Source organism: Melopsittacus undulatus, chromosome 11 (assembly GCF_012275295.1).
Source record: "Melopsittacus undulatus isolate bMelUnd1 chromosome 11, bMelUnd1.mat.Z, whole genome shotgun sequence".
Lineage (NCBI taxonomy): Eukaryota > Metazoa > Chordata > Aves > Psittaciformes > Psittaculidae > Melopsittacus > Melopsittacus undulatus.
Genome location: NC_047537.1, coordinates 15,444,828 through 15,471,809, shown reverse-complemented (window position 1 = coordinate 15,471,809; position 26,982 = coordinate 15,444,828). Strand labels below are relative to the sequence as shown.

Sequence of the window (26,982 nt, the reverse complement as noted above, 5' to 3'; positions counted from 1 at the left end):
GGCCTTTGCAGGGTTGGTGGGGCTGGGAGCGGGGTCAGACCAGCACAGGCACTGGTCCCTGCTGGTTTGGTGATAGGTGCGTAAGGGAAAGGTGCTTTGGAACGCGTGAACCAGCAGTCTGGGATGCTGAATGGAAAATTGCATTGCTCCATGTCAAATGCCATGGTTTCAATTTGATTATTCCCTTGGTGGATGCACACACGTCCATAGCAAAGGCTTGATGGTTTCTGCCACCTCTGCAGTGTTCTGTATTGAGATGATGAACCCTGATAGGACAATAAACCCTTTATTGGAACAGCAAACCCCAGTGTCTCAGGGTACACACAAAGCTCATCTGTGCTGCTTTGGCACCCTCCCAACCCAACAGCATGGGCTCTGCTTGGACTCTGGGGCCATTTCCGCCCCCCACAGCCCAGGAGTCCTGCTCTGGAAGCCCCCTCCATCATAGAGTGGTTCATGGAGAGCTGCAGGCACTCAGAAACCTCTGTTGGGGCCCCACTGCTCCATGCCCTGGGGCTCTCTGGGTGCTGGGGCTGTGCTCCCAGCCTCAGAGCATGCACAGGGTTGAGGATGCAGCACAAGCATCCCTTCGGAGACCAAATTTGCCATGGCCTTGGGTTGAGTTGTGAGTCGCAGGGCACAGGAGGTCCCTTCAGGAGGTCAGAGTTGCAGTGAAAATCAATAAATAACATACAAAAATGTCCAGATATTTTACAAAATCAGAATCTATTTAAAAAAAAAAACAACAACAAACAGAGAAACCAATCTCTTGAACATTCCCCACTCTATATTGCCTGTACAAGCTTTATGCTTCTTGAGCCCTGATTCAGGAAAACTGGGATAAAAAGTGTGCTTAGAGCAATGCTCTATCAGGGCCAGCCCAGGACCACATGCACAGCTCTCCTGTAGAACGACCTGCCCCTTAGGAAGAGGAGGCAATCCCACTCGGCAGCGGTGATGCCTCCTTGGAGAGGAAGAAAAACAGCAGAGGCTGATACAGGGAAGGTTAATATAAATGGGTAATACAGAGAGGAAGGATTAGAAGGTTTCCCAATGGCTTTGGTGGTCACTGGTGTGGTTTTCACATCTCTGCAGGGCAGTGATTTCTGACTGGCCGTATCAGAAGCTGAAGTGGTTTCATTTCTTTGCCTTCCATGCCTGTGTTAGCCCCTCAGGCAGGCACTTGAGTGTCCAAGGGGGGTGAGCACCCACTGGAGGGTCCATCAGTGGCATGGAGTGAACAGGCTTTTAAGCAGGAAGGTGAGTCTCTGCATGAACCAAGGGTAATCACCAGGACCCTGTTGTGGGCACCTTCCTTGCTTTATGTTTGGAGCTTTAAGAACATCACACACACAAACACTTGCACATCCACACATGAGTAGCAAAAATAGAATCTGGACTATGTCTGGAGGATCTGCACTGGTGATTCATAAATGCCCCAACACTGCAAAGGGACATGATTCAGGCAGTGCTGGGGGACCCCTGGGGACATCAGGGCAGTCTCCCAGCCCCATGGTAAGGAATAAGGCAGATTGGTTGAGGAGGATCACATCTTCCTTGCAAGAGAGTTCTTTAGGACACGATGTAGACCTCCAGCAAACTGGCCACTGCATGCATTCGGTAGAAGATCCCAAATGGCAGGCAAATATCCACGATGGCCGGCCACATGGAATCACCATAGAAGTTCAGTTCTGTGGCATTGTCAAACTGGGGCCGGGCACCGAAGGCTGGCATGATCCAGAGCTGTTGGAGGAAACAGAATGACACTGCAGTGAGGAATGTGAGCGGTGCAGCAAGCACCCGCAATCACAGCTACCAAGAGAGACCTGAGCATGGTACCTGTGTTAGAGCCTGTGCTTCCACTGAGATAAGGCTTTAGGTCTGAAGAAGACATTTACATAGTGTATAAAACACTATATAAGATACATATATATAATGTGTGTAGATTATATATATTAAACAGGGAAAGTTTAGATTGGATATAAGGAAGAAGTTCTTCACTGTGGGGATGCTGAGGCACTGGAATGGGCTGCCCAGGGAGGCTGTGAATGCTCCATCCCTGGTGGTGCTCAAGGCCAGGCTGGATGAAGCCTTGGCTGACATGGTTTAGTGTGAAGTGTCCCTGCCCATGGCAGAGGGTTGGAACTGGATGATCTTAAGGTCCTTTCCAACCCTAACTATTCGATGATTCTATGATGATGTATGATCTAAGTTCACTTTCGGTTCAGAGACAGGCTCGAACCAAGCGCTGAAGCACTCACCAGGGGGAGAACTCGAGCACGTTGTGTGTGAGCATGACCAAACTCGTTGGATGGAGCAAGGGAAGGCAAGGCTGAGCTGGCAGCATCTTAGGCTCTGTTGTGTGTGCCTTGCTCAGCAGCCCAGCCGTTGTGTGTATGAGGGTTGTCAGCTCATCCTCTGTGAGCATAAGCATCAGATCAGTGTGAGGACACAATGTGACCAACCAGCTGAGGGTCTCTAGAAGCTAAGAATGTGCTTGGCTCTCTGGAGGTGCAGCTGTAACCCTCTGTTTCTTTTGTAGGGAATTGTGCTCCCCTGGAAGTGGAAATCCCAGCTGAAGGTGTCCAGTTTCTCCTCACAGCAGCTGGGATCTGCATCTGGGCTCCCAAGCCATGGATTTTGAGATGTGCTGCCATTTCTCAAGAAAACCCAGACTTCACCCCAGGTATTTGTCACTTCCTATCCTTTCTTTGGGGATCTAAGGAAAGGGTTTAATGTATTTTAATTGCTTTTAATAAGCTATTCTGCATATCTGCTAATACCAAATGAAAATACTAAACCTGATTCTGCTCTTGTACCCACTGATTTTATTGTCTGGTCATATTGGTGTAGCCTAAAATGCCTTAACTCCAGGGCAGTCACTCTTGCTTTTAAGTGACAAGGGAATATCAGCTGTTTGCGCATACAAATCTAAGTGTGCTCTCTGTAAGGAAGGCACAGAAAGGACCTGATTTGCAAGGGCTGCATCCTTTCCTTCCCAGACACTTCCCTCTTGTTCTTGCTTCCCTCTCCCCCACCCTGACAAACTCTTCTCCCTGCAGGTACTCACTATGATATTGCTCAGCAGGAGGAACATGGAGATCTCCTTTAAGAACTTCCTCCTCCAGTTCATCTTCTTGGGAGCAGTGAGGGACCTCACGAGGTCAGAAGGACAGATGGCTTCTGAGCCAGAGACAGTGCTAGGGGCCAGGGTGCTGCCGCTGTCTGGCATCCGGAGGGACACGGCGCTGATGTTGACAAAGGTGAGTCCATAGAGATCCTTCTGGTGGGAATCATGCTTGCGGTCCTCCTTTGGAGGTTGCCGATGGAGGCCTTCAATAATGAAGATGTTCTGGAAGGTATGCTGAGCAATCATTAGGAGGGCATAGGTGAGGTTGAGCGCGCTGATAGCGTCCCTTGGTGTGCTGGCTACAATAGCCACGATGGAATAGTAGGAAATAGCGTATTGCCCCAAGGCTGCACCCATGAGCAGGGCCACATCCAGGGTCCTGGTTGGGTTCTTGTGCCGATCCATGTCTCTCTTGTCAAACCGGTAGATGACAGAGCCACCAATGCAGACAAGAGACATCAGCCCCAGACAAACGATGTTGAAGATGTAGTACATGGAGAGGGCTTGGCTCTTCTTGCTGGATTCAGTGCTGGAATTTACCTGCACCTCATAAAGAATGAGGACTCCCAAACCACTCACCAGAGTGATGAGGCCCAACACAATGCCTACAAAGAAGGTCCTTCGGAAGAGCTTGAACTTCAGGCGGTGAATGTGGTGGGAGTGGTGGTCTATGAAGCGCCCAACATTCTTCCACATGACATAGACCATGGCAGAGGCAAAGAGGCTGTACTCAATGTTGAAGGGGTACAGCCAGAAGTAGCCGTTCTTGAAGATCTGGCAGATTTGGCTGTTGCAATTGCATTCGTCAGGTGAGCTACTTCTCATTCCCGCTGGAACAAGATAGAAACGCACAGATGCAGTGGTATTAAAACAAGGACCAGCACTTGTTAGCAGCCCTGAAGAACTGGATACTCAGGGTCAGTGAAAAACAAGGCCAAGGACAGGAGAAACAGAAGAATACGTGAGCACTTTGAAAAGAAGGACATCACAATCTCAGCCTTTTGGTGCTCATGATCGTTCTGAAATCAGGTGCAGGTTAAATATCTCTTTTTTCCTTTCCTTCATTCCCATCCCATTTGTACAGAACCTTCCACCTTTCTGACTCCTCTGTGACACAGATTAAGACATGAACATTAGGACCTGTCTCTTAACATACCAGCTTAGTTAAATGAGCCTTCAGCTCTCGACATGCTTTCTGAATGGGGGTAAAACCAGACTTGCAGAACAATTTCTATCTCGTGGACTCCTTCCCTGGAGGAGATGGCTCCACAAATGGGCAAATTACCTTTCAAAAGCCATCTGAAGATTTCATCTGTCACATTCTTCTTCAGCTTCGAATGTGCTTTGTGAACAGACTCATCTGTCACTGCTGACATCCACACCGCTAAGTTTGTAGTCAATGTTAGCATCAAGCCGCACCTGCAGAAGAAGAAGGCTCATGAAATCAAAGCATTTGCTCTAGGCCATGTAGCTCTCTGCCTATTTTTGGTCCATGCTCATGAGAATTAGAAAGACCTGATTCCTCTTGTTGCCTGTGGAATTGCTTCTCAATAGTGAATGTATTAACAGGTCTGGATTGGTCTCCAGTAGATCCAGTCTTGCAAACCTGGATCTTGTTTTAGGCTGAGGCTTGCCCACTGCATCGTTGTCTTCCCCATGAAAGCAAAAGTCAGCTGTGAATCATTTAAAGCTAATTGTTTGGTTAGTACTAATCTGCTTTAAGTAATGTTTGTATTCTTGAATTGAATCCCAACCCTGCTACATCCCAGGTTCTTCTGGGTCAGTGGGATTCAAAGAGCATCAGTGCTCACCTGGTGACGTTCAGGTGCACGTGGACACAGTCCTTGGCAGAGACCCACAGGAAGTACGTCTGGCAGGGGCGAGAAAGAGGAGTTGTTATTTCCAAAGAAGCAAGCAAGCAAATCCCATTGTTCTGAAGCAGAGATCATCCTGCCCAGCAGAGAGCAAGCTGGAGCCTTTCTTGCTTGCATCCATCTGGGCCCAGCACACTAACCCATAATCCTGGCCCTTTGATGGATGTGGTCTGTTCTTCCTTTGCTTCTCCTGCCCTGGTCCCACTGCCATTGCCCCCATGGCCAGGCCCGGTTTCTGTCAAAATTGTCCCTATCTGACCTGCTCTCTGCTTGGCATTGTCCCAGAGCAGATGGTCCTTTATGTAGGACTTCAAACTGCAAGGCAGTCTCTGCCCTGACTGTCCTCCTGCCTCTCTGCTCCTCATGGGAAAAGAGACCCGCATGGATGCAGGCTGTGACAAGCATCCTGCCATAAGCCAGAATGTCACAGGATGGGAACAAGTTTAAACCCATGCTCTAAAGTGAGTTGCCACGGCTGGAAGCTATTGTGGTTGGATTACATGAGCTGGGTAAGGGCTGAGTGAAGCCTCTTCCATTTGCAGGGGGAGTTGAACTATGTCCATGAGGTGAGAGCTCCAGCTTCCGCTGGTGGCTCTGTCTCTTTACCCCTCCCTCAGACAGTGTGCACAACCTTCTTACCTGGACAACCACAAATATTGCTTGCACAATGGGATAGATTATTTTGATTGCAGACAGGCAGCTGTAGAAGCTTGAGTAATATCCTATTTTGAATACATCCATCACAAGGCTGAAAATGGCAAACAGGATCAGGCCTCCTGTTGAGGAACGACAACATCTGTGATTGGACACATGCACACGTGGGCTAATGCAAATAGATGAGATGAAGAGGAACTATTGCCATGGAGAGGCTGTGCTTCTACTTGTTTTTGCTCTCCCGGCACCCAAAATATCTTGGCACCGACAGACTCATTTTGCCTGGAAGGGATTTTCAGTCTGGCTGGGACTGACAGCTCTTGCAAAAGCAATGGTAAGGCTGGGAAGGAAGCTGGGGTGAAGGACCGAGAGCTCTTGCAGATAATGGGAGGCCTGGTAATGAAACCAGTGGCAGGACTAAGAGCTCACCTTCTGAAGCAGGGCATGGTGCCCCAGTGCTGGAGGAGGATGTGCCCCAGATGGATGATCTAGTACCTGATACCCCCATGAGCATCTTGATACCCTGCATCTTGACCCATCTCACCTCCAACCCTCACCCCCTGAGAGCTCCTACCTCTCAGCCAGATGGGCCCAGCATGGGAGTCCTTGCAGGGGATGGCATCTGGGCACCGGGAGGTGCCAAAGAGGTAGAAGGTGATCCATATGATGACTACGAGCATCATGACAGTCAGCAGGAAGAAGACATCGTAGTCATGCACAGCGATCTTCTCGAAAGCCCCGCTGCTCACCAGCGTGCAGGCCAGCAGTGCCAAGTGCACTGCCAGCAGGATGGAGAACATGCGGCCGCCCTTCTTCCACACTTCCTTGGAGGCAGGAGTGGAGGGAGGCTGATGGGGCTGGTGGCTGAAAGAGGCTCTCTGCCTGGAGGCCAGGCTGGCTTTGTCATCCTTGTGTCCGCAGCCCATGCTGGAGGTGGGGTGTCCGATCTCGCTGCTCTTCCGCATGGGCTCTTCGGTCATGGTTCAGCCAATGCTTTAGCTGAGGGTTAATGCTGTTGGGAGGAGAGCCCCGTGAGTGAAAGGAGTCACTTCATTTTTAATAGGGCTGGACCAAAGCAGGATGTGATGAGGAGCAGAGGACATACCAGAGGAATGGGGAAGGCTGAGACAGGGAGCGCAAAAAGAGGGATGAGCTCATTTCCAGCCTTTCTCTTCCTGGTTCCCTGGAGGCTGTGCTCCTGCTCAAGATGCTTTTGGCTGGGGAGGTCTCAGCTCAGTTTAACAAGGCTGCCTAATTCACCGCACAACGTTTAGGGGGGTATTGAAAAAAGCAGTAGAAAGGCATTCATGGGATCAAATATCCTGGGGCAGGTGGCCAAGGTGGTTTGATTTCTTAATGTCAACCACTAAACACTGAAAAATGTTGTACTTCCTGGCTGGGAACAGACCACTGCAAGGTAAGAAAACCCTGGGAATCTTTGGAACATCACGTCATGGCTTACACCAGTTCCTGCAAGAAGGGTGTGAGCTGTCTCTGCTATCGCTCCCTCTCAAGCCCCTTGCCCATGCCAAGCTCGGGACTTCATTGATTCCCCATGAAAAGCCTGAAACAAAGCACCTTAACCACTCAAAGCCATTCACTGACCTGGTTTGCTGCCTGGGATCCCACTCTCTGCTCTTTGCACAGGCTGAGAAGCTTTCCTGTGGCTGCAGCTTGGTCAGCAGAAGAATATACACCCGTTGGGATGTCTCTGTGGTTTATTCCATGTCTGGAGCCGACAGCAGTTCCTCACGGGCTTCTCAGCAGAACTCATGTGATCCATTTTGTGCAATAGCTGATTTTAGGGAAGAAAGAGAGAGATGAGGAGATAAGGGTTGTTATTTACCTGCGGAGGGCATGAGGTGACAACACTGCTGAGCACGGCATGGACCGCTCGGACGCAGGGTCACGGTCAGCAGCGAGCAAAGCCACCCCATCAAACCAAACTCCCTGCACTTACGGGTTCTCTCCCCTGGAGAGAAGATGATTTAGGTTGGAGAACTTATCTTTGCTGATGGTTTGGGGCTTGGCTTTCTGCATGGCTGAGCATAATAAATATTGCGCCTCACCCTGAGCTATTCAAATCAGTACCCGCTACACCTGCGATGGTTTTGAGAAGGAAGAAATTTGCACTGGTATCAATTCAGTGCCAAGGGAAGCTCAATATTTTCTCACCCACGGTGACAACAATGAGATCCTTAGAGCACGGCAGGATTTAGGGGCTGGAATCCGTGTCCCTTTGCTGACGCATTGCCTTTGACTTCTCAGGGTGGGTTCCCCTTTCTCTTGCCCGCAGGAGTTTAACTCGTGTCCTTTCAGGAAGAAAGAAGTCATGGCACAAACCACAGGGCAGATGGGATTCCGTGATTTGCCAGGTGAAGGGGGAGCTTTGTCTTAGCTGTTATATGTTGATGGGGGAGATAAAGGACCCCGGCCTGATCTGACTGAATGGGGACAAGTTATAACCCTTCACGAGGACACCTCTTTTGGAGATGTCCCTGCTGCTCGTCTCTGGGGCTGTTTGCTGTGCCATTTCAGTCCCATTCCTGCCCGCTCAGCTCTGTGCTCCTTCATGCAGCCCTATGGGGACAGCATTAAACTGAACTACGTGGGATGGAGAAGGAGAGAGCCCGCATCTCCTGTACAGCTCAGGGAGAGCTTCGTGTCTCTTTCCCGTGCTGCCACCAACCGGCTGCCACAAAGCAGTGCTGGGTCTGCCCTGCTCTGCTGAGCCTTAGGGCTCCTCTTTGGGGTGAGGGGTTGATCTCGGTCTGTAGGCATTCCCAGGGAAGCCCAGACCTCCTTATAGTGAATCCGAACTGACAATGGTGATGCTCTGCACAGGTGATGATCAGAGTACCCCCAGAGCTAAACGCACCGATTTATCCTCTCTTTTGTCCTTAACAACCAACAACAAAGGAAAGAGCATTTACAGCCTTGGGCAATGCTCCTGGTCCTTCCTGGGAGCCACCGTACAGTGTAACAGGCTTAATCAGTAATAATACAAGAACCATGAAATCACCTTGTCATGAACTGCAGACCTTACTGCGCTGCTTTTCACCCGGAAGGATCCCAGCCACAAATACCTCCATGTCTACTGCATCGCACCAGGGCTCACTCGAGAGGCTGAGTGGGTCAGTATGAACCTGCTGATGTGAGCAGACCCTGTGGGGTGGGGTTTTGCTTACAAAATAAGCTGCTTTTCTCTCTGTCTTCCCTCCTCTCTGCTCGTTACCCTCCAGCCCTCTCTGCTGCTCCCTTTCAGTCTTTCCCCCTTTTTCCACTCTTCCCTGCTTTCTCATCCTTGCCTTCCTTCATCCTCTCCAAACCCCCTGTGTGTCGCAGGGCGCCGGTGGCAGACACGTGGTCCAGCCCTGAACCTCTCCATCCCCAGAGCCAGGACCAGGATGTGGTAGGCAAAACACACAAGACAGGAGCAGGAAATTCCTCCTTCATGACAGCGTGTCCCAGGGGGTAAGCTTCAGTGCTGGGCACAACGCGTTGCGACAGCTCCGTGCTTGGGTCAACATCCAGGCTTAACTCCGTCTCTCCTGACGGCAGAGGGTGCCCGGGGCTCAGGAATCCTGCGCTGGAGGCATTGCCTGCGGCTGTCGGGCTCACCACAGCCGGGAATCCTGTGTCAGCATAAGACACTGGAGGGCACATTGTGCACATTGTAGGAGGAGTGCTGAGCCACACAGGGGAGTGGGTTTGGTCTGGGCAGGTTTTATGGTGGCCAAAGAGGGAGAGGGGATGAGGAAGGGAATTTTGCCAGCCTGTGTGAGTTACTCCAGGTTATCAGGGACAGAAATATATATCTATTCCCCTAATAATATATAGACATATATAAAATATGTGTTGGTATACAATATATATTATTTTTATATCATTATAATAATATATAATAATTCCCCATATATATAGGGATATATATATATAGATATGTATCTGTCTATCTATCTATCTATCTATCTATCTATACCAGGAATACAACCCTGGCATTGCTTTGAAATCAGGACAGTCACCAAACTTCTCTTGACCATCTCTGCACGGAGCAGGAGCATCCATGCAGGTCCCAGCTCCTGCCCTTCTCTGTTGGGGCTGCAAGTAGAGGCAGTGGGGGTTTATCCTCCATCAGCCCTCACTTCCTCCCACGGCAGCAGCTGCCCCCATGGTACCTATCAGCCTGCTCTGTGCAGGGGACACACAGACCTGCGGAGCTGTCTCTGTGCCCACAGCGCTGCTGAGCCCGGCGCAGTGATGCTGCTTGATTGGAAGCCGTGATGTGCCGTGCTGCTGGTGCGTGAAAGGGTTGTGGCGAGGAGCCGTGAGGGCTGGAGGATGCTTAGGACCCAGGGAAGCGCTGGAGCGCCTGCTTGGCTGTGCTTGGAGCAGCCGGGACTTCTCAGGTGTCCGGATACAGCGGCGCTGTGCGAGGCGAGCCCTCCCCTTCCCCGCTTCCATGCCCATTCTCTGAGCACCCCCTGGGCACCCATGCCCTCGCCCGGGGACCACTGCACACCATGAATGACCAGTACCACCGAGCAGCCCGGGATGGCTACCTGGACCTCCTGAAGGAAGCCACCAAGAAGGACCTGAACTCTCCGGATGAGGATGGCATGACCCCGACCCTATGGGCTGCCTACCACGGCAACCTGGACGCCCTGCGCCTCATCGTCAGCAGAGGGTGAGCACTGGTGAATGCACGGGGCTGGTTCTGGGGACAGAGTAGCTGGGACCCCATCTTTCCCCCTTCCCCACTTGTAGGTCAGTGTGGATGCAGGTGCCCCACAAAATGATGGCTTCTGTCCATAACATGCTTTCCCCCCTGTTGTTTTTCTGTCCTTGTGGTGCTTTGAATCTATTCCAATGCTCCTGATCACCATCGTGTGCTTTCCCAGCTCCTCTAACCCTGTAACTGCTTCAAACCCTGCCTTCAGCTCCCCAAGGACTGAGTTCCTCCTGCAAGTGCTTTGCAGTCCTGAGTCAGGTCCTGTAAAGACATCCAGTGCAAACACATTGGGTTACTGCCATGGAAAAAAGCCCTTTTAATTGAGGGGGCAGAGAGAATAACTGCTCCTTCTGTCCTGTGAGAGGCTCTCATAGAGATGTGTGCAGTGCCAAGGGACACTTGTCTGTTTGACCCAAAGCAGGGTCTCAGAATGTGACCCCTGGGCAGCCTGTAAAGCACCCAGAGCCCAGGAAAGACAGGAGCAGGTCCCCAGAAGCAGATTCAAGTCCAGTCTCCCTCCCTGGAGCTGCTCGATGCTGATCTGTCTCAGTACCTCACCCTGAGCTACCAAACCTCTGTGGCTCTGTACACATGGATGTAGTGAAGGGATGGCAGTGGGACCTGGGGGGCTTGTCAGACTGGAGGCTTTACATCTTGGTGTTGGAGGAAGGCAAGGCAAGGTCTGCTGTGCTTAGTCCCTTCTGGAGCAGTACATGGAATTCCTGTTGTTACCAGCCTCCCAAGGGAGATGTGCCACTGCTTCCTTCTGCTCCAGGAGCTTTTCTGAGCACCTCATGTAAAGGCATCCAAAGTGGGGTGACCTCTGCCTTGTGTTGAGAGATCAGTAGCAGTGCTGGCTTTGATTTAGTTCATTCTAATGTGAAGTGCTAGTGCTGAGGGTGGGCAGCCTGGGTGCTCAGCATCCCTCCTAGGAAGGGCTTTGCTTCTCCACATAGGGTCAGGGCTTGGTGGGGCCACCAGCTCCCAAACAGGGATTTTCCATGTCCACCCTGGGCTGTGTTTGCAGCTCTTGTACCCGATCATTGTGCCTGTTCCTGGGCTCTCAGCATCCCTGATGCTCTGGTCTGATTGTGAGAAGTCCTTGAGTGCCTGATGCAATGGGAGTGTGAGGAGGAAAAGAGGATTTTGGAGTCCAGGGGGGATAAGGCATCACTCGGAGTGGTGCATCCTGAGATGCTCCTGGGCTGAGAGCCCTGTGATGCTTCCCTGGATGGGGGACTTACTGTGGGCACAGAGAGACTGTGCCCAGCATAAACCTGCCCTGAGCTCTGCCCAGAGGGGAATCACAGAGAGACAGGGGCAGGAGCTCTGGGCACGAGACCCTGAAGTCAGAAATGGTTCCAAAGGCTCTTTGATGGCCAAAAGATCAGTCTGAAAGGCCCTTGACATGGATGAACGCCCCTCCACAAAGGCTTTGTATTGACCACATCATAGGCCTTTCAGACTGACTTTATATCTCCTTATATCATTATGTGTCATTATACTGCCCACCTCCATCACCGGACACCCTGCAGCCTGCCCTCCCTACCCACACCTCCAAGCCAGCAGTTTCTGCCTTTCCACAAAGCCTTTTCCATGGAGAGCCCCCATTTATAAATTCACATTGCATGAGAAGGTCCTTGAGGGCTCAATCATGTCCGAGTGCAGCTCGGCTGCTGTTTAATTAACAACCTGATATACATTTGTTCCTGACAGGGAAAACAGGCTGGCAAAAGCCCAGTGCCCTTTCCGTGATGGATGGTGGAACAAAATGTGTCTGTGGGCTGCAGGATGTGTTTACATCCCTGCATCCATCTCCATGTGTCCGGTCCTTGCCCAGGACCACACATTGATCAGCGAAGGCTCCTTGCCCTCCTGCTCTGCTCACTGCAGGCTCCTCTCTGCTCCCTGGAGCTGGCTTTGGGTCTGTCAGAGGGGGAATCAGGACCCAGGAGAGCCAGTGGGCAGCCCCTGTGGTTTACTGTTAGTGTTTAGGAGGATGCACAATGGCCTTTGTCTTGTTCAGAGATGAAGCTCAGCTCTGTGTTGGTTATGTTACTGTCCCTGTCTATCCCCAGATGTCAGGGCATTTCTCTCTGGCCTCTGCTGTTCTTTGGCATGAAAAGCCCTGCTCTGTGAGGCAGGACAATGTGGGACTGAGGCATGGAATGGTGCTGGGGTGAGCGGAGGCATTGGGACTGGGCTGGCTCCATGCAGGGATGGGATGGGAGAAGGTTCAGGGTGCGAGGGAGGTTGTTGCAGGGGGATGCTGAGGCACAAGGCGTGATGGGTCAGCAAGAAACACCAAATCATAGAATCACAGAATGGTTCGGGTTGGCAAGGACCTTAAGATCATCCAGTTCCAACCCCCTGCCATGGGCAGGGACACCTCACACTAAACCAGGTCACCCAAGGCTCTGTCCAAGCTGGCCTTGAACACTGCCAGGGATGGAGCATTCACAACCTCCCTGGGCAACCCATTCCAGTGCCTCACCACCCTCACAGTAAAGAACTTCCTTATATCCAATCTAAACCTGTTTCAACCCGTTACCCCTTGTCCTGTCATAGAATCATAGAATCATACATGGAAGACATGTTTTTGCCATTATAAATAGACACCCTTGCCATCACTGGGCAGCAGTACTGGTGTCTGATGGATACTTAGGGTTATCTAATCCATAACAGTTGGGGATGTGTCTGTGCCCCTGAGACACCTCTGCACGGGCATGGAGAGAGGGTTTGGGATGGAGGGATCAGCTCATCCTTCTTGTCTGCAATACAAAAAGCCTTTTTCTTCCTTCTGGCTGGGCTCCAGTGAGAGAAACAAACTCAATTAACACACTGGCTGGGAAGAGGCAGGCTGGCATTTAGCACTGCAGCTTTTCAGAGGCAGTAATTCTTTAGCATGGTTCATTATGAACTGCAGTGGCAGTGGGAGGCATCAGTCCAGCCCCAGTTAACAACAGTGCTGGGGCCCTGGGCTGGGAAGAGCCAGGACTTCCTTGCCTTGCAGTGGACCACAGGAGAGGTGAGGATGTTCTTTCTGCTAGAGAGGTCCCCAGTTAGCTTTGTCCACTGGTGTTTCTATGCAGAGGTGCCTCAGTTTCCCTTCTTACAATGGGGATCACGGCTGCTGCGGATGTTAATGGTAGAGGGGTGCAGCTCAGCAGGGAGTGGGATGGGACAAGAGGGCTTCGGACATCAACCAGGCTGCTCAAAGGGGTCCCATTGCCCTGGCTGGGGCCGATTGCAGTGGAGGCTGCAGCAGAGCACGCGAAGGGGATGAGCATCCCCTGCACCCCACAGTGCTCACAGCCACATGGGTGCCCGCAGCAGCATGGCTGTGCTGGGGACACCTTGCCCTGGGCTGGGAAGGGGAAGGAGCAGGGTGGAGTGTGGCTGTAGCCTCATCGCTTCTGGCACCTGAGCTGGCTCCTGGAGTCAGCCCCACATGAGGGCATGGGGAAGTGCTGAGCCAGTAGATGTGCCCCCAGGCGCTACCACAGCAGTGATGAGCACCAGCACCAGTAGCTGCTGGCCTGGCTTTCTGTTGCTACAAGAGGCAGGGAGCCCTGAGGGGAACCTCACCTACAGCATCTGTGATGGATTTGGGAGGGAGGAAAGCTGAATCCTTGCCCTACCACCACTTGGAACTCAGAAAGCACCCAAAGCTCTGCTCTGGCTCCAAAACCTCTTCTTTTCTGCCCATTTCTAAGCTTCACTTGTTTCATTGCCCCTGCTGTGTTGATGCTGGTGGGTTTTTTCCTCCAGCCATGAATGAGTTTTCCTCTTCTTAGGCCCAAAAACGTGTTATGGGAGGCAGAGACACTCAGCACCCAGCTGGCTCCTGGTCTGAAGGCCTGATCCTTCACACATGAGCCAGGGCATGAGCCAGCCCAATGCTATCAGAGGAACTTAATGCATGCAGCCAGGGAAGGACGTGTGTAAGTGCTGCGGGATACTGCAGCTAATTGGGATCCTATGGGAGAAGTGGAGGGGGAAAACCAGCAGGAAGGGAGTGAATGTGCCTGTCACGGTGCAAAGGGAGTGACTCAGGACACGCACCTGTCCACATAAGGGGCTCAATTAACACTGTTTTTCATAATGGTTATTACAGGAGTTGACTCAGCTCTTGACAATGCTTTGAAGTTGAGAAGTGCTGGGCTCTATCCCTGTTATTAACATAGGTTCCCACTTAGTGGACCCTGCAGTCAGCATCTCCTCCTGTGCAGCACCCTGGAGGGGAAGGTTTGCTCAGACACCTGCCGGAGGGAGGGCCTCATGTTTATTATCTGTGCTGGATCAAATACCTCTACTTTGCAAGTCACCGTTCGCCTTCCCTTCAGATGCATTTTTAGTGCCTGCAGCAGACATTTATAGGGCAGAGGGACCTAGAGATTAATTTTGCTTTAATGCTCTTGGCTTTAGACAGTGGAAATGTCCAGGGAAAGCTGGTTTTGATGCACTTACTCCTGAGGGGAAAGTAGACTTTCCAATAGGAATCCCCCACCTGAGCCAGCCGGCCATGAGCATGGGCTCTACGGATGGAGCACCCACCCCCTTGGCTTGGGGAACACAATGATTTCTAGTGAGTCCATTGCTAATCCCCTGCTCCCATCATGAGTTGGGTCCCTGTTGGGACCCTCAGGGTGCCCTGGCTCATCTGCCTGCCCGTGTTGGGCACACATGTGCCTGTTCGGAGCACACATAAACAAACCGAGCACCCTCCACGCGCCGGAGCCCCATTGCAGCGCCTACGGTTCCAGTTTCAGTGGCTCTTTGATCCAGCCCCATCAATAATTCACTCCTCTCTTGCAACTCATCAAATATTCATCCTCCCCATGAATTTCCCAGCCTGGACATGTCACTACGAGGGTAGAGGCGAGGGCTGGGGAGTTACCGCTCCTGGAAACTGGGCATTGCTACAATACTAACAGCTCCCTCCTCCTATGGCTGGTTTCAGGGCTCCTCAACCCTGGGATCTGCCCTAATGCTCATCTTTGAAGTCTTTCCCTGCTTGTATGAGGAATGTCAAAGGCTCTGGGTTGGGCTTACTGAGTTTCTACAGACTCTGTGAAAACACAAGTATGGTGGAGCTGCTGGTGATGCTTCCACAAGGAGAAAGCTGAGCACTCCCAGAGCAGCCCTTAGGGAATAGCTTACACTCTGGGTTCAAATAATCTCCAGCTCAGCCTCTGCACACTGTCCTTATTGCTTCTGCCTTTTGTGGAATCATTTCCCTTCAGTGTTACATAGCTTAGATGTCAGCAAAGCCTGAGTGATGCAACTGAGTCATTACACCAGCCGGTGGCTCTGCTCAGGCTCTGCTATTCTGTGACGGGACACTGGATGTGCTGGATGAGGACAAAGCTGTTATGGGTGCTAGGGATGAAGATGCAAAGCAGAGCAGGAAAGAAATCCCTTGGCTCCTGTCATCTCTGTGCCTGACGTAGTTTTCAGGCTCTCTCAAGTGAGATGAGCCATAGCATGGAGCACATGGGGTTGGGGAGGGGGTACTGGGTTCTGCTGCTCCCAGCTCTTCTCAACACAGGTCCTAAGGCAGCAAGAAGTAAAGTAACACTGATTGACAGTCATAAGTGTGCCTTTGCCTTCCAGACAATGTCAGCAGGGCTTGGAGCTGAGGTCTTCATGGTGGAGGGACAATGCTTGGCTCCTCATTGGAAGAGTGGTGATGAAAGGGCCCTGCTGCCCACGGGAGGCAGCTCTTGAGGGTGGTGGAGCTGCACAGCCTTAATAAAAGGCTTTGCCTTATCCCTGTGCAAGAAGGGAGAGCTCCTTGTTGACAGATACTGCTGCTGCCTGCATATCATTAGCACATGCGCTGGGGCGAAGGCTGGTGCCAGCAGGGGTGTGAACTGGCTCTTGTTTCAACAGGTCACAAATAGGAATGCCAGGAGGGCCAGCTTCCCTTGAATCCCACGTTTGTGTCCGTCCTGGCATGGGAGGCAGATGTGGGCAAGCGGTTGTGCCCTGTCAGCAGGGTAGGGGGTAGGGGCTGGCACAGTGTCAGAAGAGATGCTGATGGCATTAGTTGAGTGCCCTCTTCTTGAGGAGTGCAGAAACCCAATCTCCACTTTCTCTGAAACTGGATTCTCAGGATGGGCTAACACCAATGTGCTTCAAGCCGTGCAACCGAGCCCAAGCTTGGCACAGCAAAAACCCCCACAGAACCCCAGGGCCAAGGCCAGCAAGAAGGAACGTGTCTCCTGAGAGCTAAATTCATGTCATGACCTGCATGTCAGGCCCATGATTCCATGTCAGTGGTACAGTCCTCCAGAAACACCCTTAACATTAAGCTGTGGGACATGTAGCTTCATACTTTGAGGATGCAATGGTTCCTGGTGCTGAACTGGCCCTGCACAAGTGGGAATATCTCAGTAGCTATCTCTGCCATGCCTACTTGCTAACCCGTTCCTTTCTTGCTGTCTAGGGGGGATCCAGACAAATGTGACATCTGGGGGAATACCCCTCTCCACTTGGCAGCAGCCAATGGCCACCTCAACTGCCTTTCCTTCCTCATCTCTTTTGGGGCCAACATCTGGTGCCTGGACAATGACTACCATACCCCGCTGGACATGGCAGCCATGAAGGGGCACATGGAGTGTGTGCGATACCTGGACTCAATTGCTGCCAAGCAGAGCAGCCTCAACCCCAAGCTGGTGAGCAAACTGAAGGACAAGGCCTTTAGGGATGCGGAGCGGAGGATTAAAGACTGTGTGAAGCTGCAGAAGAAGCACCACGAAAGGATGGAGAAGCGGTACAGAAAGGAGATGTCAGATAATTCGGATACCATGAGCTTCTCCAGCTATTCAAGTAGCACCTTAAGCAAGAAGTTCCAGCACATGTCTATGGTGACTTCCCTGCCATACTCACAAGCCACCATCCATGGCACAGCCAAGGGAAAGACAAAGATACAGAAGAAGCTGGAGAAGAAGAAGCAGGTAGATGGGACATTCAAGATCTATGAGGATGGGAGGAAAAGTGTGCGGTCCCTGTCTGGTCTGCAGCTGGGGAACGATGTCATGTTTGTGAAGCAGGGCACGTACGCCAGCCCCAAGGAGTGGACCCGGCGTAATATCCGAGACATGTTCCTCACGGATGAAGACTCTGTCTCCCGTGCCATAAGTGACCCGGGTTTGCACATGGACTCAGCCCATTCGGAAGTCAGCACTGATTCCGGCCACGACTCCTTGTTCAACCGCCCCGGGCTGGGCACCATGGTGTTCCGGCGCAACTATGTCAGCGGTGGGCTCTTTGGGATCGGCCGGGAGGACGCTGGCACGTTGGGTGAAGACAACACGGATGGGATAGGTGTCAAACTGCGGAGCCGCCTGCAGCGCTCGCCAAGTCTCAACGATAGCATTGGCAGTGCCAACAGCCTGCAGGAGAGGAACGCGGAGGAGCTGCCCTGGGATGAGGTGGAGCTGGGCTTAGATGATGATGATGAACCAGACACCAGCCCATTGGAGACTTTTCTGGCTTCCCTGCACATGTTTGAGTTCATCTCCATCTTGAAGAAGGAAAAGATTGACTTGGAGGCCCTCATGCTGTGCTCAGACAATGACCTGAAGAGCATCAACATCCCATTAGGACCCAGGAAAAAGATTGTGGATGCCATCCAGAGGAGACGACAGACTCTGGAGAAGCCAGATGTCATTGTAGACACTGAACTGTAAGTAGGAGATGGGGCCTCTGAGAGGTTAAACCTTTCAGCAGGTGGAGATGTGGATAATGTAAGGTCTTGGTTTCAACCCACCTGGAAGAGTAGGAGTCCAGGTAACCTCAGTGCTTTTGTGTGTGGGCAAATTCCTGCTCGTGTGGAAACAATGAGAGTTCATAGAGGTAGCAATAGCGTTAGTTCATTACTCAACAGCCCTAATGTGGTTGGGCAGGACGTGAAGCCCTCGTTTGGTTTCATAACCTGTATGAATGCAGACTGCTCTGTGGTCTGATTCTTCTGTGTCCCTGTAGCTGGGATTTTCAACCATGCTCAGGCTTGTCTTGACTCTTCACCTTTCGAAGGCATTAGGAAATCAGCCACAATTCCTGGTGGGACCAGGCTGATTGCAGGGTCCAGTGCCATTGGGAATCCTTCTCCAGATACTTGAGATCTTACTCAGACCTTTGGAAACTGCATGTCTGGGTTGGAATTGTAGCCGCTCTGTGGTGTTTGGTTGGTTTGGTTTGAAGGACCATGTGCCATGGAGGTGAAGGGAAGGCATTAGTGTGCATCTCCACACTGCCACATCCCAATTCACTGTGTTCTTTGGACTTCCCAACCTTCAAATAGCTGTGTGGTTCTTGCTGGTTTCACAGCTTTCAGCACACTCAGGCTGCTGACGGGTTTCTGTCTTTCCCTTTGCAGATAGCATTGTCATCTCCTTTTTTAACGATCCAGAAACAAACCCAGTTCTAAGTTGCCAGAAAACACAAGCCAGAGACTCCCTTCCTGGGCCAGCTGAAAGCTACAGCCATCCCCACCGGTCCCTCCTGACTGCCCTTCTGCTCCCTTGCTCTGCTCCCTGTCTGTGCGATGCTCCCCAGCAGTACCTGGTACGGAGGGATGGCGGCTGAGATCGGACCAGGCAGCTCCTGCCAACCTTGAAGGGATGATGGTCATTGCTCACTGGAGGAGGAAGCGTGCTGCACTGTGCTGTCCATGGCTGCGAGACCACACAAGCCAGGAGTGGAAGGAGATAGGTGATAATGCTAACAAAGGGACCTAAAATAAACAGTTACAGTCCATTTTTTCCTGAGTGAGTGGTTGATGTGGGGTTTGGGCTGGAGGAGCAGAGGGATGGGGAGTGCTGGTCTCTCTTCTGGTTCTTGGTTGTATTGCTTGTTGCTGTGTTTTTGGAAGGCAGTTTTGGTTACTGTGGGTTGGGGCTGTGCCAGCTCTGCCTTTAGGCAGCACATCCATGAGCCCAGTCCATGCTGTCTTCTGAAATGAGGATGGTTTGACCATGTTGGTAGGTGCCTTTCAGTGGTCAAACTGCTGTCCCATGGAGGCAGTGTCCCTGTTGCATCTCTTCAGGGCACTGAAGTGAAGTTTGTGTGAAGGATCTTGGTTTTTGCTTCCAGGAGCATCCCAGGACTGAGCATAACACCAGGCTGCAGCCCAGAGCCTCTTCCAAGCATCCCTAAAGTATCAGTGCTCAAAACACAGCTATGAACCATAACGTTAAAGTGTTCTGCACAGACCCATCGCATCTCTCACTGATCACTGCACTCCCTGTCCAAACCTTCAGCTCCATTGTACCTATGCATGAGCTATGGATGGCTCCTGGGTGGCAGGAGTGGTTCTGGGGTGCAGCAACAGGATGAGGACCTGGGCAGTGATGTATCCTAATGGGAAAGAGTCAACAGCTCCTTGCCATGGGGTACTGGCCATATGCCTGTTGAGGCTGTGATGCAAACCACCAGATCAGAGAAATGCTGCGTGTTGTTGTTGGTACTGCTTATCCTGCCTTATCTCAAGGATGCAAATGATAAGGGATGACCGGAGCACGGTGACTCCTGACAGTCTGTACGTGCTCACCCCGGGTCTGGCTGGGATCTGGACCACGCTTTGGGGCTGTGGAAGTTGTGGTTTTGCTGCTTGGAGGATGGGGCTTTGTTTGGTGCGGAGCTGTGCTGCTCCCTGCCTGTGCCTGCCCTGGGGGGTGTGTAGGGGAAGAAATGTACTCTTTGCAAGCAACAAATGCTCTTTGCAAAGTGGCTCTGTGTCCTACTGCCCCTTAAGTGGCTGAAGCCCCCCCAGGAGGGTTGTGGGGTCCCAGCCATGTGCTGCAGCACACAGAGATGCTCCAGCATCAGTTGAACACCACCGCAGCACTGCAGGACCAAGATGCAAACCCAGGAGGAGTTTTTGGAAGTGATTTTTAGAGCTAAAAGTGCATTTTCCATCTGAAATCACGAGTCCTGCACAGCTCCTGGCTTCAGTCCCAGGCAAAAGGGCGAGCGATCAGAGGTGCTGACTCAGCGAGTTCCTGTGAGCCCTGCGCAGCGCCAGGGCCTGTTTGCTTTGGTCCCTCTCCAAAGGCCAGGGCAAGGAGAGCTCTGGATAATGTCACAGCTCCCTCTGCCGGGACCGGGGCTGCGGGAGCAGGATGGGACCCACAGCCCACTAGGGCTGGGAGGCAGCAGGGGTGCAGCAGGAGGATGGTCACCAAGTGCTGCTGCAAGCAGGACCCATAACCTAAAGCCAGTCTTCAGGCGAGGGGATGGGGGTACATTCATCCCCTTCCTCATGCACACGTGTGACTTCACCTAAGCCCTCTGCCCTTGGGCACAAACCAGCTTCCTGCTCCAATACCCCAGGGATAAAGCGTGCCTTTGGGTTTGTGCTGGACAGAAGAAAAGTGATTTGCCCTGGCTTGCATCCCGGTCACTTCAGTGCAATGGGGACCAGTTTGTTGCAGCGGATGACAGGGAGAAGTGGATCTGTTGGCTTGGAACCTGCTGGAGCCTTTCCCTGTCCAGGCACCAGGATGCAGCTGGTACCCAGGGGCCCTAACTTTGTCTTCCTGCTTAGGAGCACCCAAGTAGTTGCTGGTGTTGGGCTGATGCTGACACAGATCCTTCTCCTGGCTTGTCTTTCCTCTAAAGAGACAATGAAGAGGTCTGGTGATGTGACAGTACCCAAGTGCCATGGGACAGGTCCCCATGCAGCTAAAACCAAGCCCAGAAATGGTGCTTGGGATTGTTGAGCCCTGTGACCAACGTGGTCACCTCCATGTCTGCAGGGAGAGACCAGAACTGAGCCATGGCAGCGTTGCAGAGCCCAGGAGGGAGGCTCAGATGGCTGTCAGAGGTGTCAGCAGCCCCTGAGCAAGTGAGTACTTTTTGGGTTCATGCTTATTGCTTGGCTTTAGGTTTGTACTCCTTGGTTTCCAACCAGGTTGCATCCTACAAAGCATGGAGATGCAGCCCTTGCAGGCTATGGCATTCAAACCCCCAGCCCAGGACATGTCCCTTGGCTTTCAATCCCCCCAGGCTGGCTGGGTTGCTGCATCCCAGTGGACTCATGATAGAGCCGGGCTCTATATGCCCTGGATATGGGAAGGGGATACGGCTGTCCCCATGCCCTCAGCTCATCCCCAGACCCCATTACTCTGCTCCTTGGCAGGCTGGCCCCTATGGAAGAGCCTCACTGGTGCTAATTGCCTCTGCTCCATGGCCAAGAACAACAAGCTCCTTTCGGAGAGGGCACTTGTGAAAGCAGGGTGGAGGCTGGGGCTGGCACACCCTGGAGAACACCCTTCCATCCCCTCCCAAACAGAAACCCAACCAGCAGCAGGTTTCCCTGGCCCGGTGCTGCCAGCGAGCAAACACAGCCCTGACCCCTCGGTGCCATGGCTGGACATGGCACAGGTCCTGCCGGCACCAGGGCAGTGGATGGCAGCATCTCCCTGGCACAATACTGGTGATCCTGGGCATGGTTGTCCCTTAACTCCCCAAGCTACAAGCACCAAACCCTATGCTGGTGTTAAACTGGGCTTCCCAGCAAAACCAGTCCCCTGGGTTTAGCTTGGACATGTATTTCCTTGTCCTGACGGTGCATGTAGGGAGTGAAGTGAGGCCCATGGGCTGTGTCTGGTCATGGCGTGAACACCCCATCCTTGAGCCACACATCCCTGGCTCCTCAACTGGAGGAGCATCACTCACAAAAGTGATGCTGATTCACAGGCCCTGCCCTTAGCCCCATGTGGCTGCTGCAAGGGTGATGTGTTGGCATTCTCTGTCACTCAGGTGCTTTTTTTCTCCTTGTCCTCAGGATCTGGCTGGGCTGATCCAATAAACAGTGTGTATTGTATTAAGATAGCAAGCAACAGGTTCAAAATGAGCAAACAGCAAAATTGTGTCAACGAGATACTGTGGGTACTAAAATCAGCTGGTCAGATGACACTAGGAAGAAGAGTATTTCAAGCCCTATGTGGATCATGATCTGGAGGAGAGAGAAGCCAGGGAAGGTTTGGGGGACCAAGGGGGTTCAGTGGCTGTGTTGTTGGAGATGTGGGTTTGCAGGTGCTCAGTGAGCATTGAAGCATCCCTGCTCCTGTGCTGGGTACCACAGCCACCCCAGGGGGGATAACACGGCTGCTTCCCCTATGGGGCTGGCAGCACTGGGATCACTGGATGCTCCCCTTGGATGGTGTGCTCAGTTATGCCACATGGGGCTGGAATAGAAACCAAAAAGGACATCACCTGCAGGACACCAGGTGAGTCTTACAAGCAGATGGGACAATGGAAAGGACTATCCTTTGGAGCACCGAGTCCTCAGCTCTGCCTGATGCCCTCCAGCCTCACCCGGAGCTGGTGACTGGTGATGGCCACAGTGCCCACACCAGAGGGTGACACTGGGGTCTGGGACCTGCCGGGCCAGTGTGGGCCATTGCTTGCCACTTGCTTAACTATTTCCTGCCCATCCCACTGGGATTCACTTCCTGGCCGGGCAGCTGAGTAACAAACAGCTGCAGGAGGGTGGATGGCCAGGACCAGGATGGAGGCTCCATGCATTGCTCCTGCAGCATGCCCCAGCTTTGCCTTGCCTTGCACTGTGCCCACCAGCCAAGCACAGGGCTGCATGCTGGATGCAGCATCTCACAGGGGCTTTGCAATGGCTTTTAGGCCCTTCCATAACTATTCCCAAAACCAAAATGCCCCAAAGGCAGCAGCATGGACAGGCTCAGTGTGTCTTCCCTGCGAGAGAGCTGCCAAGCAGGCCAGGAAAGCAGGAAAAGTGGAGTGTCATTTTCTTTTAATGCTGACTTTAGGTATTAACAGAACAAATTATTTTCTACATCTGCTTCACACAATTCATAAATATTAGCAAATATCAAGTGATGCCATGGATTCTACCACCAAACATCTCGGGGCTGGAGTGAGCTCCATGGTACCCATCATCCTGGTACCCATCACCCAGCTTGCTTTCAGCACTGAGCATCCGTGGGGGAGCCAGAGCAGAGCAAGCTGTGGGCATCACCAGTGCCTCTGTTGGGCTCCCTGCTGTACCTGGAGCAGGTATTCACTCGAGGTGCAGGGCAGGGGATGCTCCTCCTGGATGTTCAGCTAAAATCCCTGACCGTTGCTGAATGAGGGTCAGGGATGGGCAGCACCCCCCACAGTGCTCAGTGCAGTTTGCTCTGTAACCATGGAGCTGTGGCTGCAATAACCCTTTCCAGCCTCAGCAGGGGTATGGAGCTGTTAATGCAGAAGCACACAAGGAAATATCCCTATTGTGAGACCCCCCCAGGGCCCCTCAGCACTCAGACTGGGTGAGCTGGGTGCTAACGGGGAGCTACAGGGTCACCTATAGCTGAAAGAGCCATGTCTTCTCCCAAGTTCCTGCCCCTACAGCATAAGGGGTCATAGCTGAGAACTTTGGGCTGTGGGGACATTCAGATGGGGTGAAGCTGTGGCTGCAGCCAGGTAAAGGTGTTAGTCTGGATCCATCCCGCAGTGCTGCTGGGGATAACTGTGCTCCGAGCACAGGCACCACCTGATCTTTGTCCCCAGCAGCTGAACATTCCTGTCCCCTTGACACCCATACTCCTGGCTCGCTCTGACCTGGCCCTGAAAGCCATGGTGAGGACACAGGGCCATGCCCAGCACTGCCTGTGGGGATGCTGAGCCTATGGGAGCTGTGTGTTAGGAGAACTTGACTCCAGCCCCAGCGATGGGGCTGGCTCTGTGTTGTTCCACGTGCCCAGCAGCACAGCATCTCCTGCATGAACAAGGAATCACTCAGCAGGGATGCAGACGGGTCCAGGGGTGACGGCGGGTGACAGACCCTGCGTAGCTGGGACAGCACAGACACCGTCTCCTGGGTAGCACTGAGAACATGCAGCCTGGGGCAAACACTGGTACTGCAGGCCTGATGCCCTGCATCCTGTTCATCCTGCCCTGGACACATTGCAGGTAGCAAAAGCAGTGATCCCGGATTTCCTCATTATCCCTTGCTATTTTGGAGGGACAGGGACAACCTTTCCACTGCTCCTGCTCCCTGATCTTTGTCTAAGCTTTGAGCTCTCAGGATGCACTTTGACAACAAGTGTACTTCCCTGCTGCAGCACACCAAGCTCCAGCACACCAGCGCTCTCCCAAGCCAGCAGAACCACCCAGCCCACAGAGTCCTGCTGGGACCAGGAAGAGGTAGCACCCAGACGAAGGCTGGACCACTCGACCCCCTGTGGTGCTGCACTGAGCTGGAGCAGCAAGGAGGGGATCCAGACCAGAAACTACCTGCACCAGGCAATAAGTCCTACACAAAGCATTTAAGCCCTTGTGGGAATGGATTTCCCTGAGGCTCCATCCCTGGTGTGTGGATGGGGAAGCGCATCCCATCAGCCATGGGCAATGCTGGTGAGAAGTGCAGAGGAGCATATGGGAACTCCAATGGCAAAAGGCCTGAGCAGGGCTGAGGAGGGGTCCTGGATGCTGCCTTTATCTCTGCTGTAATAAACCCTCATTCTGACCTTTCTCCAACCCCTGAGCATGGCACTGGTCCCTGCCAGCACCCAGGACAGCTGCGGGTCACAGCACCATGGTCAGACGCTGCCCCCAAACCCTTTTGGTCCCTGTTACAGCAGAGCTCCCATGTGAACATCCGTTATTTCAACCACCCAGCTGGTGTTTCAGAGCACACCTCCTGGGCTGGGGGCTCCAGTGGGGGTCCTGCAAGGCCAGGGAAGCCTGAGCAGCGTGGGTATCCCCCAGGTTGATGCACAGGGCAGCCATGACCCCATCCAAGCCGCTACCTCCGGCTCCAAGAGCCCAGCCCTCATCCCTATCCAATAACCGAGCTAATGAGAGCCTCTGTCAACAGCCCCACAGCCTGCGCGGGGAAGGACGCGTTGCTCCAGGGACCCGGGAGGAGAAACCTGTTCCACTGACCTTGCTCCATCACCGCCGTCCTGGTCCTGCCTGCGCCGAGGGCGAGTCCGGGGCTGCGGCGGGGGGCGAGCGGCTCTGCCCCCCCTTAGGGGCACGGGGAGGAGGAGGAGGAGCGGGCCCGGGGCTGCATCACTGCGGTGCTGCAGGGGCTCGCTGGGCTGGCACTGGGACCCCGCTCCGTCGATGCCGCGTCTCGTGGCTCGTCGCCTGCCTGCAGAGCCTCGCTCCTCCCCTCATCAGTTAATAAAGGCTCCGCCGCGCCCGGCCCTCCTGTGCCACTGACTCACGGGCTGGCCATGCCCCATCCCCGCACCGGCCTTGTCCGACCCATGAAGGCAGGCTCATCCTCACCGCTCTCCTGCTTGCCTCCTATGAGAGCACCGAGCGGCAAAGCAAACCCCCTGGAGCACTTTGCAACCCGCAAGTGATGCCTGAGGGCAATGGTGGATGCTCCAAAGCATCATATGGAGAACCTATGCAGACCTGCCTATGGGTTTCATGGGTGATGCATAGTCCTTGAGGCCCCACAGGCAATGTCACCCAGGGGTTTCACTTCTGTTTCTGGGTTTGGGAATGGGAGATGAGCTGCACATGCTGTTCTTGGCATGGCATCCTGCCCATTCCAGTGCCAGGGAATGCGTTTGCCCTCCTGCCCTGGTGCTTTGGCACACCTCCATCACCCCGAAACCCAGCCGGTCGGGTTTGGAAAGCAGGCCAGGGATGGCTGGGGAGGTGGAGGCTTTCTGGTTGCCTGTCAGGCTGTACTGGGCTCGTCTCTGCTGCTGGCCAAGGAGCAGCCCTTGCCACATCTGCCCCCTTGGAGAAACACAAAACATCCCTTTCCTTTTGGTTGCTGTCAAAGACAACAGCAAAAGCTGCTCCGTGTGAAGCAGAACTGTGCACCAAAGGGTCCTGAGGTGGAGGATGAGCATCTCTGGGTCACAGCAAGGACCAGGTGATACCAGCATTCCCATGGAAGGTGGTACCCATGCGGATGCCCATCAGGTACTGGAATCCCCAAGGGGTGGGACCCTGGACCTTTAGGCCCAAGGACAGTATGCAGTGCTGGACCAGCAGAGGCAGGGACTGAAGCAGGATCCAGCTCAGCTGTGGCCCAACGCTGCCTTACATAAGTGGTTATACAAGCCCGGCAGCAGCATCAGTGTGTCTGGAACAGGAACCCTGCTCTGGGATAACGCCTACAGGAATGGGGACAGCTCAGCCCCCTGCCCTGTGCTGGGCATCCCCTGTGACAGCCCCAGGTGGCAGTGGCACCCCAGTGTGGTACCCACCAAGGATCCACAGCCTGTCTATAGGAGCATGGTGAGGATGAGCAGCATCCATAGAGGGGGGTGAAGATGGCCTGGTGGTGTCCAGCACTCCTTGTCCCCATCAGCACCGGGAGATAGATCAATGCCCGGTATTCGAGGCAGCCAGTGTTAGTCATCCAGCTCGGGGCTGCTCTCAGCTCTCATAGGCAGGAATGCTCTCATGGGTAGGAATGCCACGTGCTCAAACTGCCTTTGCTAGGCAGGATCAGCCCCTGGAATAGTGTTCCCAAGCTGGGGCTGGTTCAGCTCTGTGCAAGAGAGATGGGTTTTGTGCTGCCGGTGCCTTTCCATGCTGGGGAGTGATGAGGAGGTCCCCAGCCCTCCCTCAGCATCCCACAGACACCA

At 53.1% G+C, this 26,982-nt stretch overlaps 2 protein-coding genes across 2 annotated transcripts; one reads left to right on the top strand and one right to left on the bottom strand.

Annotated features, from left to right (window-relative positions):
* Nucleotides 1-741: 741 nt before the first annotated feature.
* Nucleotides 742-25,526, bottom strand: OTOP2 (otopetrin 2). Its single transcript, XM_034067844.1, has 8 exons — nt 25,307-25,526; nt 7,264-7,453; nt 6,233-6,670; nt 5,644-5,780; nt 4,942-5,000; nt 4,416-4,549; nt 3,071-3,960; nt 742-1,743 (listed from the first exon to the last, which is right to left on the bottom strand). The coding sequence occupies exons 3-8, from the start codon at nt 6,636-6,638 to the stop codon at nt 1,573-1,575; spliced, it is 1,797 nt and encodes a 598-aa protein (XP_033923735.1). The 5' UTR covers nt 6,639-6,670; nt 7,264-7,453; nt 25,307-25,526; the 3' UTR covers nt 742-1,572.
* Nucleotides 10,182-18,087, top strand: USH1G (USH1 protein network component sans). Its single transcript, XM_005144248.2, has 2 exons — nt 10,182-10,345; nt 16,842-18,087. Exons 1-2 carry the CDS (start codon nt 10,182-10,184, stop codon nt 18,085-18,087), a joined length of 1,410 nt encoding a protein of 469 aa, XP_005144305.2.
* Nucleotides 25,527-26,982: the final 1,456 nt, after the last annotated feature.

What these genes read in the sequence shown, in the direction of transcription:
- OTOP2 (XM_034067844.1), bottom strand. Translation starts at nt 6,638, where the DNA reads ATGACCGAAGAGCCCATGCGGAAGAGCAGCGAGATCGGACACCCCACC. An exon ending in GTGCACCTGAACGTCACCAG is followed by an intron (nt 4,550 to 4,941) that starts GTGAGCACTGAT and finishes CTTCTTCTGCAG; the next exon opens with GTGCGGCTTGATGCTAACAT. An exon ending in TCCTGCTGAGCAATATCATA is followed by an intron (nt 1,744 to 3,070) that starts GTGAGTACCTGC and finishes TTCCTCCAACAG; the next exon opens with CTCTGGATCATGCCAGCCTT.
- USH1G (XM_005144248.2), top strand. Translation starts at nt 10,182, where the DNA reads ATGAATGACCAGTACCACCGAGCAGCCCGGGATGGCTACCTGGACCTC. An exon ending in CGCCTCATCGTCAGCAGAGG is followed by an intron (nt 10,346 to 16,841) that starts GTGAGCACTGGT and finishes CTTGCTGTCTAG; the next exon opens with GGGGGATCCAGACAAATGTG.